Genomic DNA, 13,644 nt, shown 5'->3' on the forward strand with positions numbered 1-13,644 from the left:
TCTTAAGATTATCTCCATTTGAAGCATACCAGCCACGTAAACATCAATACAATTCCAAAGCAGAGTGGAGGAGGGGAAAGCACTTTGGTGTCTTGCATTTAAGAAAACAGGTAAAAACATGAACATCAGAATAATATACAAAAAACCCTCCAAGCTACCAATGCATTCTGAATAGTGTTGGAAAACCTTTCCGGTTATAAGAGAAACAAGTTAACCAGACAAAAGAATGAAGTCTAGATTTGTTATCACAATAAGTTTTCTTTTTAATATGGTCTGTGACAAGCAATATCAAAGATGCCAACTCTCAAGCGCCATGTTTGGGAACCAGACAACTTTCAGCAACAACACAAAGTAGGCATATTGCAATTTTAATTAAATATGAAAACATGAGCTGTGTACATTATTTTTCCCTAAAAAACACAGCAATTTCAAAAAAGTTTTATTGTAAAATATTTTCATGAAACAAGTGAACCAGCAATACATGCACCTGTGTGCCTCTGCCTCTTAAAATAAATGTGATAAGGAAATAGAGACAGGTGTGGGGGAAGTGGCGCTGGGCTTTGGGTATCTTAGGATGGAATGCAACCCTGAACTCCGTTTCCTATGTCTGGATGACTAGAAGAAGAAAAACAAACCGTATACATTTTGTGTAATACTTTTAACATTTTCTATTTACGCTTCAATCTTGGAGAAAAATACTTTTTTTTCTGTAATAAAATACGTTTGCTGATATGTAACTTCTTTTTCTGCAGAAAATAATTTCGTAAACCGTCATCTTTTAGGGGCATGATAAACTGTTTCATTTCAACATTTTCCCCTCTGCTGCCCCCCCACCCCCACCCCAAATGGGATCTGGTATCTCAAGTGGAAACAGGAAGGGCGGAGGGGAGGGGAGAGAAAAGGCAGAGCAGAGCCCGCTTTGCAAACATAAAGAAAAGTGCTCCTGGGTGGGAGAGGGTGAGGATGTGTGGTGGATAGATAGGTAATAGTTAAAGGTCACTTTCGCCATAGAGAGCTGTAGAGAAAGACATGTAGTCCAGGGCACCAGGTACAGAATCCAGCCCGGTATAAGGTGCCATTCTAGCAATGCAATATTCAGCTTGATCAGGAGGCAGTTCCCGCCGCAATTCATCCACAGTGATATAATTCTGTAAGAGAACAGAGGGGTGTCTTTTTATTTTAACTAGATAAGGCCAGGCACAATTTTATTAATGTAAATTGCACTTATTTCCGTATTAAATACAGTCGTATCTTGGAAGTCGAGCAGAATCCGTTCCGGAAGTCCATTTGACTTCCAAAATATTCGAAAACCAAATCGCGGCTTCTGATTGGCTGCAGGAAGCTTAAGAAGCCGCGAAAGCCCTGTTTGGACATTTGGGTTCCAAAAGAACATTTGCAAACCAGAACAATCACTTCCGGGTTTGCGGCGTTTGGGAGCCAAAATGTCCGAGTTCCAGGGCGTTCGGGATCCAAGGTACGACTGGCTTTATTTGATATGCATTTTCTGTGTTTCTGCTGCTTCCCAATTGGGGTGCAGCATCTTTTATAATTTGTAATATTAGGACAGGGATGAGGAACCTTTTTAGCTCCACAGGCCAGGTCCTTATCCATCAACTAATGTCACAAATTACATCAGGTGATCTGGTGTTTTGAAGTCCTGAAAGCAGCAGGTAGAAAGGTGTAGCTAACGGTAAGTCCCCCCCCCTTTCATTTCAAAGGAAAAAAATCTTCCTGTTAGCAGGACCTTGCTGTCTGCCATGCGGAATACCTACCTGAGCAGGTTCAGGTGTGTGTGAGAGAGTTCCCTGCAGAGAGTTCTCACATGCACCCAGACCAGTCAGGATCAGCCTGCCATCAGCCAATGTGAATATGGAGTCCTTTTTTATTACTGGAGGCTGCATTAAATCACTTTGCAAAAGCAGTGTTTATAAATGCTCCTCCTTTTAGCTTGTGGGCAGGCCGTCTTAGTGGGGTGGAGGGGGAGACTCCTCTCCCTTATCCTGTTGCCACCACCCCACTGGAGTAAAAAAAAGAAGTGAGCTGCTCCACCCATCAGCTAATGAGTGGGGATTAAAGCCTGCTCCCTTGGCTGTATGATCCTGTTCCCTACTGGGAGCAGGGCGTACGGCCAAATGCAGGATTAAACCCTGTCTTCTGACCCATCAGCTGATGACACTCGTGTGTGGGTTGGAGGGAAATGGCTTCACAGGCCAAATAACATAAGCAAAAACAGGTTATATTAATGTTTCAGCCAACCTGAAATAAAGGGTTTGTTTCATTACAACACATGCCTAACATCTTTGAAAAGCCCAGGTTGTATTTTTACATTTCAGCTGTCATGGGGAAGCGCTGACATGTAGCACAGTTCAGTGAAGATGAGAGAGAGACAAGGTCAGGCAGGAAACTTGCAGCTAGCAGTTTTACTGAGAATCAGAACAGAAACATATGGAGACTCATGACATATGCTCCCTCAGCATAAGCTGTTGCTCAGGGTGTCTTCCTCCTCCCCATCTAGTCTATTTTCTGTGTGTCATATCCCTCCCTCTGCCTACAGTGAGTCCCAAGGGACCTTCTCGGTGTCTGCTTTGTTTTCTGCCCTATTACATGAAGTAAGTGCCTTGTTTTGGGAGTGGGAGAAGGAGCTGGCAAGTTTTCAACTCCAGGATCTCCCAGCTCTCCTCCTCCTCTGGGGTGTGTTTGGTCATCCAACACCAAGATCCCGGGTCTAAATTGTCTTCCTTGGCACTCTCCCTGGGGAGCTCTTGGTCAGGCTGTTTCCACCACTCCTCATCTACATAGCTGCCAAGTTTTCCCTTTTCTCGCGAGGAAGCCTATTCAGCATAAGGGAAAATCCCTTTAAAAAAGGGATAACTTGGCAGCTATGCATCTAGCCAGTCCTGACATCACCAATCCTAAAACCATGTAGTGCACAAAAGTCTGAACTCACTTTGTCTCCAGCCAGGATCTTGAAAGAGGCCATAACTTGGTCAGCTGTGTCGGTATCTGCAGTTTCCCGGGACATGAAATCAATGAAGGCTTGGAACGTTACCACTCCGATGCGGTTGGGATCTACAATGCTCATAATTCGAGCAAACTCTGCTTCGCCCTGGACAATGATACAAGAGTTAGCAACAACTCAATCTACTGGTGACAGGAAAAGATGAAATAGGCATTTGTTATGGAAACACACCATAGCCTAGAGCAGCCTTTCCCAAACTGGCCACACACACACGCACCCCAGTGATGTTTTGGAATACAACCCCCGTCTTCTTTAACAATTGCTGCTCTGGTTGGGCCTGATGGGAGTTGTAGTCCAAACCAACTCCCATCAGGCGAGGCACTAAGTTCAGGAAGGCTGTCCCAGAGGCATTGAGGATGTAGCATGTGAAGAATTAATTGAAGTAGTTTGACTGCATTTGAAGTTATAAGGAAGACAGGCTCATAAATGTTTGGCACTGAGTAGTATTCTTATCACTGACACCCAAAGAATGGGGCTGCTACCCTTTATCACAGGTCTGATAAGACAGCAACCAATGGAAGCCAATGACATAACTGCTTCGGGTAGAGACGTTCTTCAAGTTCCAACCAAACATCGCCCAAGTGCCATATTATTGTGATGCTGCTGCTGTTGCGTGTGGGCACTGCATGGCACCAAGTCCACAATAAGCTGCTGTGTAGAAACACCCTCTTTATAGGAAGGGAAACACAATAACAGTACCCTTGACAGTTTCATGGCTAGGAAACATGGTTAACAAAAGCTGATCTCACTGGAGATTAAGATTCACCATATTTCACACCTTAGAACTGGGTGCTTGAGAACTGTAACATGTTCACTAGCAACTTCCTTTTCTCTCTTTATAATTATTTTTTTTTTTGCCAAGAATAAGCCTAGGGGCCGATTTGCATGTCATTGCTGAATCCCCCCTCCTTTTTTCTAGCCCATGCAACTGGGCTATGCACATGAGCAGTGTAACATGTGGGGTAGCAAAATTCATGGAATTCAGTTGCAGCAGCTTGCATGAATGGGGCAAGCTCCAGACCAAAGATTTGAGATCACAGAGACTGATGAAGATAAACTCAGTGGCCTTGTGACAGCTAAAATTAGTAGTACTGCCAGATATGAGATTATGAGGCACCCTGTCTCTGCTGGTTGAAAGAATGGATAACATTGGAAAATACACTTCTTTGGAAAATAGCATTGCATTCTTAGTACTACTAATTTTAGCTGCCACGGAGCCACTGGGACTTATGGGTGGAATGTAGGCAGTAAGGGAAGGCACAGACGGTCACCATATCCTGTATCCCTTCAATTGATGGCTATAACTAATTTCCCTTCCAATGACTTCCACCAGCATAGCTCTGGTTCCAGAAAAATGTGAGTATACAGTTGCCCTGTGGGACTGCAGTTCTGTGTACAATTTCATTGGAATAAGCCCCACTAACTACTGTAGGAGTTTCTTCTGATTAAAGATGGTTTGAAAATATGAACTGTTCACAAAATGGCAAAGACATGCCTAGAGAGAGCTGTGTTGCTCATCGACATTGAAGTCACAGAAAATATGCATAGAATATTTAACAGAAAAGTTGCCCAAGACTCTTGTGCAGCTGCATCCCACACTGCATAGTTAAATGGTTTTCATCTGTTGGTTGATATATTGCTGGTTTTGCAGTTTGTTTTTATTGCGAATAAATCCAGTTGTTTTTATGGATTTGTGAGACTGACACAAAATACAATTTTTGGCCAAAGGGGAGCTTCAAAAATGTTTGAATAAAAAAACCCCTAAAAACAGGATTCAACTAATGAATCCTGTCTTTCACATGTGTCATAGGGCTTTCCCTGCCTCTGCAACTGCATGCAGGGAGAGGAGGGTGGGGGAACCATTATGTCTGGCAAGTCAAAATGCTAGCCCTGATCATTGAATTTCTTCAATACCAATAAATGTACACAATGAAGGGAAAAAAATCATTTTTGGAGAAACCAAATCTTGCAGTTTATATGTGGGAAAATGAACTATTACAGCAGGACAAGTGTGAAGGGTTGTTGTGTGGGCTGGTCACAATGAATTACCAACAAAATGCATAATTATAATGCAAAAACAAAGCAAAATGGCCATGGGAGGACAAGGCTTAGACATTGTTTTGTTCTACTTATTCAGAGGTCAACCAGGAATCAGTTTGAATTATATTGTGATTCTTCTTCCAAAAATAAAGTATGAAGTCAATCCAGTTTGTAAATAAATATGCTATTGATGTCATAGATTTTATTCACAAGTCACAGGACTGACAAAGCTTTACCTGGGTTCACTAGCAGTGTGCCCTTTTCTCGTTTAAGGGTCAAATATACCATTGTGAATAGAAGTGGGAGATGCTTCTACATTACCATATTGTAACCAATGGAGATAAGGCAGGTGCGGAAATCTTCAGCATCCATCATGCCAGTCTTCTTCTACAAAGTCATAAAGGGATGGAGGAATGAAAGGGAAAAGAGAGGAATGGAAAGTAGAGATGAACTCACAGAAGGTGTTAAAAGAATGGATTTGCATGAAGGAAAAATGGAAGATGAGATGTATTGAACAACGAAAGAAAATATGAAAATAATTCGAAGAAAACAAAGAGATGGATTCATTCCATTGAAAATAAAGAAGCAGATGAAAGTTTAAGAATCGCCAAGAAGAAGAAAAAGATACCGATAGAAAGATATTTTTTTTAAAAAAATAGAGAAGGGAAAGGAAGGCAGGAAAAGTTTTAGGGAATCAAGCAAATGGAATGTGTAACCGAGAAGAGAAAAATAGATTTGACAATACATAAAGAAAAGAATGGAATTATGACAGAACATACAATAGTATGCAGAAATATGCACAATAAAATATAAGAACATTGACAAGACGGATCAAAACAAAAAAAGAAGAGAAGGGAGAAATATGTTATTCCCTTATGGTTTGACATTTGCCTGAGTTCCTTGCTAGCATTCAGTACCTGTGCATCGTTTCCAATATCGTAACCCAAGCTGATGAGGCAGGCTTTGAATTCCTCGGGGCCAAGTGTGCCGGAGTGGTCCTGGTTAGGCAGTGCGCCAGCCAGCAGGGCATGCAGTGCCAGTGGGGTGGTGGTATAAGACGAAGAAGAGGAGGAGGACAAGAAAGGGACAAGGAGAGGAGGAGGAGGAGGAGGAGGTGCACCATGCAGCAGGTGGAGAGAGATTTGGGGGAGAACGGCATGCAGGAAATAAAACAGGGGAAGAAATAAAAAGTGCACAAGGTTAGATACCGTGTTCACATTTCGTATTGTGCTAATGCTGCCTTTTCTTTTTTTCTTTTGCACTTCTTTCTCACAAAACATGACCATGCCAGGGATAAATGTTTGCTTTGAAGACTGCTCTTCATTAGAAACAATTACATTTTCTTCAACAAGTTTAGAAGCAAAACATTTATTGAGCCTTCGGGGAACCATTGGGCATATTTGGAATACCCTGTTGCTGAAGCATCTTTGCACTTAGAGGAGCCGTGGATTTAGAAGAACACGTGAGTTCATGTAGTTTAGGGTGGCCACAACTCTGCAGCTATTTTTAGTCCAAAAGTTTATCCTTGCAACAGAACTCGGACCAAGTCTTCTGCTTGACGCTCCCTATACCAAAAACTAGACCTTTGTCTTCAACTTAGACGTTTACCCAGAGATATGACACAATACAGGTATTAACTTGCCTTTGTATTTTCTAAATTGTTAATAAAAAACAACCAACCCGCATAGTGAATATAAGCTACATTAAAATGCAAGTGAGATAGAGGACTCGACAGAGCACGCCTAAAAGCTGCACACTATTAGCGCATGAGGTGACTACATTTTGTACAGCCATTCCGTGCAACCAGCTGCCTTCTTTTGTGCAGTTGCTGACATACAGTATTTTGTCTGAATTCAGTGGCTTGAGCTGAAGATTGTTCCATGCAAGGTTAGCCTCGGTCTTTTTGAGGCAAAAACCTTAAGAACAATCCAGAAGGAAGAACGTGAAGCACAGACAGTGTGGCCTGAACAAGAGGCTTAATGACAGTGATACCTGACCTGTGCGCTTATACATGTAGAATACTTGTACTGCAATGAGTTATCACTGTACAATGGATGGATAACGTACAAGAGCTTTGCTAGGAAGTGGCATGTCATCAAGTTCAACAAACAAACAAACAACCCCATGGCCATTAGCTACTCTCACGGAGGCTCATTAGGTTAATGTAGCCATTTCTATTAAATTTGAGAAGGGTTTGAGAATAAAAGAGATAAGGTTTTTAAACATTTGTGTTAGCATTTCCTTTGAGTCCCCAAATGCTTAAATGTTAATGGATTCTGCCACATTTTTTAAAAAATTTTTTTTACTTGAGCTGTGGTTTCACAAGGAGAATCTGAGCCTTGGTTTCCATTCACTTCTATGGAGAAACTCTCCGAAGTTACAGGCACTACTAATCTCCACCACCCCAACCACCCATGCCACTTACCCTGTCAAAGTGGTTGAAGGAGGCGCGGAATTCATTCATCTGCTCCTGGCTGATTCCTTTGGCATCCCGAGTCAGAATCTGGTTTTCCACTTCATTGGTAGTCCTAGCAATTGTTGTGAGGAGTTGCTCCCAGCCCACTCTAATGTGCTAGAGGAGAAAAAACAATCCCCGCCTACATTTTAAGTCGAGAAGCAGCATCTGGAGACTAGTCAAAATGCAGTAAAGTGATTGTAGTCTTGGAAAATGTGCTGCTCAGTAGGAAGAGGAAGCACATGTGACGATGCTGGTTGCAGATAATGGGAGTTGTAGTCCAAAACATCTGGAGGGCTCCAGGTTGGAGAAAGCTGACCTAGGTTTTCATTTAAAACAAGGGTAGGCCTAACCCAGCCCGCTAGACCTCCCTGTGCAATCCACAGCACTCCCTCAGCTTCCCCAGGTGTGTGCACATTGGTGTGGACCATCAGAGAAGTGGGGAGGGCATAATTTTCATCCACTGAATGGTACTTTGGGTGGAAGGTTTTCCCTCTACATGGGGATGAAAATTCCCTGTTGCTCAACAGCACTCCAATCAGCTGTTTTTCCTGATCAAGGGATCCTGGGTTTAAACTGCCTGGCACCCTGTGATGGAGAAGAAAACCGCCATCACCCACAGCTGATGTGTGGACCAGCCAAGGAGTGGTAGGCAATTTTCATCCCTATTGTCATGCACTGGAGGTTTAAACCTCCCCACCCAGCCGGCTGCAATGGGGATGAAATCAGACCCCTCCATGCTCCTCAGATGGTCTGTGCCAATCAGCTGAGAAGTGGAAAAAAGAATGATTCTCATTCCCATCCTGGCACTGCAGTGGGTATGGAAATATCCTCCTTCCTAGCTGATCTGCATTGATCAGTTGAGGAGCTGGGGGTGGTGGTGAGCTTTCCACTGGAGCAATGCAGCCCCTAGCCCCATTTCCCACCCCACATTTAGACAATGCTGATAAGAAACTGCTTCTAACACAGAATACCTCCTTTATTTTATTTGTTTATTTATTGAATTTATATACCACCCTATACCCGGAGGTCTCAGGGCAGTTCACAGAAAAGATATATTGTCATGATATCCACTTTAATTGGTAATTCTTGCCAATTAAACAGCTGGTAAGCTACAGCTACTGCTCACTCACACTTGCATGGACTCCTAAGACTTGTCTGCAGTGTTGTTCCTACACTTTTAAGGTTGTTGCCTCAAACCTGCAATCCCTTTCTGTGCCAGCCAGTCCACATTATGTGAGGGCCTTATTCCTCACAGTCATAATAGTCTATCTTGGCTGCAAACTACAGCCATACCTCGGTTTAAGTACGCTTCAGTTTGAGTACTTTCAGTTTAAGTACTCCGCAGACCCTTCTGGAATGGATTAATCCACTTTCCATTACTTTCAATGGGAAAGTTCGCTTCAGGTTAAGTACAGTCTTCCGGAACCAATTGTGTACTTAAACCGAGGTACCACTGTATGGGCCTTAAGGAAAGGTGAATCCGGTGGGGTCCCAGACTGTGCTACTGAACATCAAATCAGTCACCCTCTCTGTCATTGGCACAAGTTAAGGCTTTAGCCAGAAGTGTTGTATGTCAACATCTGCATGGCTAGCCAGTGCTACTAGTTTAGCTCCCTTTCCCTCAGCATCAGTTTAATCAAGAGCAGGGTTGGGTGGCTCAGGGCATCACTCCTTGCATGCCTGGGCTATACCAGCAGAGACTTCCCCTGGCCTTTACCTCCATAGTGTAGTTGGTGTGCTTGTTGTCAAAGATGAGCGCCTCTTGAATCTGTTGGTGATCTCCCTCCAGCTGATCAATCTTTGGTTTGTAATTCACAATGCTCTTCTCGTATTGCCGCAGGTGAGTGAGTTGGTCCTCCAGAGTCCCGTGCATCTCGATGGAGATGCGGCCAATCTCCTGCACGAGCCCAAAGGAAATGAGCAGATGAGTGACAAGTTTCAACATGTAAAGCATCTGTCTGCAACTGTTCCCTAAATGGACTAAAACATGCTTTAACCACAGGCCTTGTCATCTCAAGGGGGAAAGAGCTTTGCTTGCAGGTTTTCCAGAGAACAGGTAAACAAAACCAAGTCGCTGGGATAATTCACTGCAGCTCTACTGAGTTAAATATTTAACACCAACTGAAGACCTGCCCAGCTGTGTTAAGGGCTTTCGGAAGATAAATTAGTTTCCTTTTTAGCACAGTTACAAAACTATACAAATGCCTTGCTCACTGCTGCTGGTGGAGGGGTGGGTTTAGGTGGAGGTATGCCTCCACTGGCTGGGGCCATTGCAGAAATCTTCAATATGGCTAAAGCACAGGCTGTTGGGAAGCTATCAATGGTAACTGGTATAAGGCTCTGAAATGAGGCATTACAGGTGTGGGGTGGAGGCAGAGCCGAGGGAGGGGTGTGTGGTAAGCAGTGGTAGATCCACTGGATCCATTTCAAAGAGGGAGAGATGTTCTGGCCCAGGAAGAAAACATCAAAGCCATCCACTGTGCCTAGAAACGTGGCTCAAAAGGAAGTCAGGAGGAGCCCTGAGTTAGGGCTTGGCTTCATTTTAGTACAGATCAGTTATACCTGAACCTAGCAGATCTGGAGCTACACATTGTTTTAAAACCATGTGTATTATGGTTGTTAGCAGATGCCCCTGCCTGTACTCAGACTGTAGGCAAGTTTAAACAACAACAGCCAAACAAATATGCACAGTTGCACGTACAATGTGGTCTGAAGCTTCAGTCAGTTGTGGTGTATGTGTTTTAAAACCAACCTGAAGCTAATTCAGATGGAGCAAGTCTGGAACATGCACATGCGGACGAAAAATACAAAGCACAAAGTATTCCTAAGGCACATCTTGGTTAATTTAGTACCTACTTAATTTAGCATTTTATTATAGAAAGCCACCCTCGATAATTGAGTATCTTAAACAAAGAACATGTGTATTTATGAATGTTAGTCAGGAGAGAGGAAGAAAGGCCTATTTCAGGTAAAGCTTAGCGCAGATATACTGACTCAGGGTGGGGGTGGGGGAGGAGAATGCAGCCGCTTTGTTCTTCCCCAGTCCTTTAGCTCAGCACAGTGTTGCAGCTAAGCCAAGATCATGGTTAAGCTCTCTCCTCCTTTGCCACAGTCTGTAGCCAAGGTTTGTTCTGGAAGCTAGCATGTTTGCAAAGTCCCAGTAAGTAAGCAATGGTTTGGGTTTTCATGCTGTGCAAACCAGGCCAAAAAGAGTGGTGACTTCTCTCAGCACAAATCCTTTTCACTGAAAGGATGAAAAGACAATGCCCAACTAGGAGGGCTCTTCAACAGAAAAATGGCAGTTTCAAGTATTAGTAGTTTTTACCTCCATCTTGGTTTGGATCCAGGGCCCAATGACATTGGCCTGAGCCCCAAACTGCTTGCGAAGTCTCTCATTATGCTGCTGGCGTGCATGTTCTTCCATCAAAGCCTGGTCCCGCCTGGGAACTAGTTGTCTCACCTTCAGCAAATATGAAAAAGCTTAGTAAAATTGAGCTTACTGCTGTTAAGCCTCAATAAACACAAAGCGTTCGGAAGTCAGAGAAGCCAAGTTCTGTGCATTGTTAATCAAAAGGATAAATCCAGCCCTCTTCTGAACAAGTAGGTATTAAAATAAAAATTTCCATTTAAGTGGATTAATGTCCGCAAGGAAAATTAACACCTCCATATCTATTACAGGTGAGACGCAACATCGGAAATGTCAGCAGATCATCCAAAAGTCAAGATGGAATGCCAATATTTCTGTAAGTGCTCCAAATAAATTATTTCTACTTCGTGGGAGCGTTGGTGACTTAAGTCACCAAGCCGCTCAATGAATATATATTTCAAAGATGGTCATTATTTCCTACAGCACAAGAATAAAACTGAGTTCAGAATTACCTTTTATAATCTGCACTGTGGATTAAAAAAGGTAAAGGTACTGCTGACCGTTAGGTCCAGTCGCAGACGACTCTGGGGTTGTGCGCTCATCTCGCTCTATAGGCCAAGGGGGCCGGCGTTTGTCTGCAGACAGCTTCTGGGTCATGTGGCCAGCATGACTAAGCCACTTCTGGTGAACCAGAGCAGCACATGGAAATGCCGTTTACCTTCCTGCTGGTACCTATTTATCTACTTGCACTGCATGCTTTCCAACTGCTAGGTGGGCAGGAGCGGGGAACGAACAATGGGAGCTCACCCCGTCACGGGGATTCGAACTGCCGACCTTCCGATCGGCAAGCCCTAGGCTCTGTAGTTTAGACCACAGCACCACCTGCGTCACTTTTATAATCTACACTGTGGATTACTTGCCTGCAAACCAAGAGTCATGTGGTGCTTGCACAAGATATTACATTGCACATCTATGAGAATTTCAACTAATCCTATGCACCCTTACTTGGGAGGAGGTTCATTGAATTCAGTGGGATTTACTCCCAAGTAAAAATGTCTGGGATTGAGAATTCCAAAAGCAGGCTTCCAACCTAGAATAATAATTGCCAAGCATAAAAAGCAACTCACGTGGTCCCATTTGCCATTGATTTCCTGTGGGGTGATGGTAGTGTAGGGGTTGGTTCCTGCCATGTTGACATGGTAGGTCTGAACGATTTTTGACACTTCATTGTGGATTCCTAGAATGGCCTGTCGCTCCTTGTCCGCATCTGGCAAGGTAGCTTTGAACTGTTCATGGGCTGTGGTCAATCCCTGAAGGGAACAGAAAACACAACAACACTTTTATAAAAGAACAGGCCCATTCCCCATAATGGTGCGTTATAAAACACCAGCACAGGATGGACATTGGAATAATTTAAACAGTGTCAGGGAAAGATTCTCTTTTCCACAAATGGGAATTATAAAGGCAGGGAACTGCACTGGAGCAGTGGAAAATTAAATTGTGCAGCAAATAAAAACTTCCTACTGCATGATCACTGAAGGACACGCTGGAAATATTTTAAGGCAAGAGTGCCGAAAGCACATTTCCTTTTTAGGAGGCCATTTTCTTACATCAGTTAGGGGTTGGGCTCTAGCATTTCTGGGTTGCAGGCAGGGATGGGGAAAGCCCCCCTTTGGTAGTAGGTGGTTTAGCATAGGAGAAGGTAAAGGAAAACTAAGTCAGAGCCCAATTCTATACCTGTCTATTCAGAAGCAAGCCCTGCTGAGTTCAACCATAGCTGTCAAGTCCTCCCTTTTTAAAGGGAAATTCCCTTATGCTGAATAGGCTTCCTCGCGAGAAAAGGGAAAACTTGACAGCTATGAGTTCAACAGGGCTTCCTGTTACATATGTTGGTGTGAAACTGCAGGCTTAAGGCATTACTTACTTAATTGTTCAGAATACTTGTTTTCTAAAGATGCCTAAGCCCAAAGGGATGGCAAACTCTGGCTCTCAAGACGTTGTTGGACTACAACTCCCATCAAGCCTGACCACTGGCCATGTTGGCTGGGGCTGATGGGAGCTGGAGTTCCAAAACACCTAGAGGGCAAAGGTTCCCCACTCCTCCAGTGTATCAACAGATCTTCAAAGCCTGTTATTTTATTACTTTTATTTTATTATTTGTTGAAGGACAACAGGGCAGTTCCTCAATCCTTAGGATAGGGAATGGCTATGACTATCCAGAGGTGAGAAAAGCACTTTTTATGTGTTCAGGAGGCACTTTTTGCTGCACATTACTAAACATACACCAGTTTTTTTGCCATGCTGCAGAAAACAGATTAAGTTGTTGAGACCTAGAATTAATATAGCCCTGATCATTGAATCAAAAGGGTGAGAACAAAGTGGTTATTTTCGGAATAAGACACATAATAGATACAGGCCTGAGAAGTGGGAATGTACAGGAAATTTTAATTTTTTTGTAACAATTTCTAGAGGTGTAGTGGTGCTATTGCAGCAAAAATATCTAAGAATCATGTGGCACCTTAAAAACTAACACATTTTTTATGGTCAGTGAAAGCTTATTGCCATAATACATTTGTTAGTCTTTAACATGCCATAAGACTCTTCGTTATTTTCGATTTTTGTGTTTCCTTTTGTCTTTTCCTCACTTCATTTGCTTCAGTTTGTATATCTAACAGACAGAGGGAACCATCCAATCTTTCCCACCAATTTACAGGCAGTTGCTGTTACCTGCCTGAGCTGTTGAGAGAAGGTGATCTACTT

General features: G+C 43.2%; 1 protein-coding gene across 6 annotated transcripts in view; it reads right to left on the reverse strand.

The window, feature by feature from the left end:
- Positions 1-238: 238 nt before the first annotated feature.
- Positions 239-13,644, reverse strand: part of ACTN1 (actinin alpha 1) — a 94,561-nt gene continuing 81,155 nt past the window's right edge. For 2 of the 6 annotated variants that reach the window (XM_088669874.1, XM_035113600.3), the window contains exons 15-22: positions 12,012-12,194; positions 10,843-10,977; positions 9,235-9,414; positions 7,485-7,631; positions 5,977-6,057; positions 5,381-5,446; positions 2,948-3,106; positions 239-1,148 (exon numbers count right to left, since the gene is read on the reverse strand). In XM_088669874.1, coding sequence (XP_088526000.1) covers positions 990-1,148; positions 2,948-3,106; positions 5,381-5,446; positions 5,977-6,057; positions 7,485-7,631; positions 9,235-9,414; positions 10,843-10,977; positions 12,012-12,194 — 1,110 coding nt within the window. In that variant the 3' untranslated portion in view covers positions 239-989. The remainder of the gene's footprint in view (positions 1,149-2,947; positions 3,107-5,380; positions 5,447-5,976; positions 6,058-7,484; positions 7,632-9,234; positions 9,415-10,842; positions 10,978-12,011; positions 12,195-13,644) is intronic. The other 4 variants (XM_035113608.3, XM_035113594.3, XM_060273879.2 and 1 more) reach the window with 2 other exon arrangements.

This window comes from Zootoca vivipara, chromosome 1 (assembly GCF_965207765.1).
Source record: "Zootoca vivipara chromosome 1, rZooViv2.hap1.1, whole genome shotgun sequence".
NCBI lineage: Eukaryota > Metazoa > Chordata > Lepidosauria > Squamata > Lacertidae > Zootoca > Zootoca vivipara.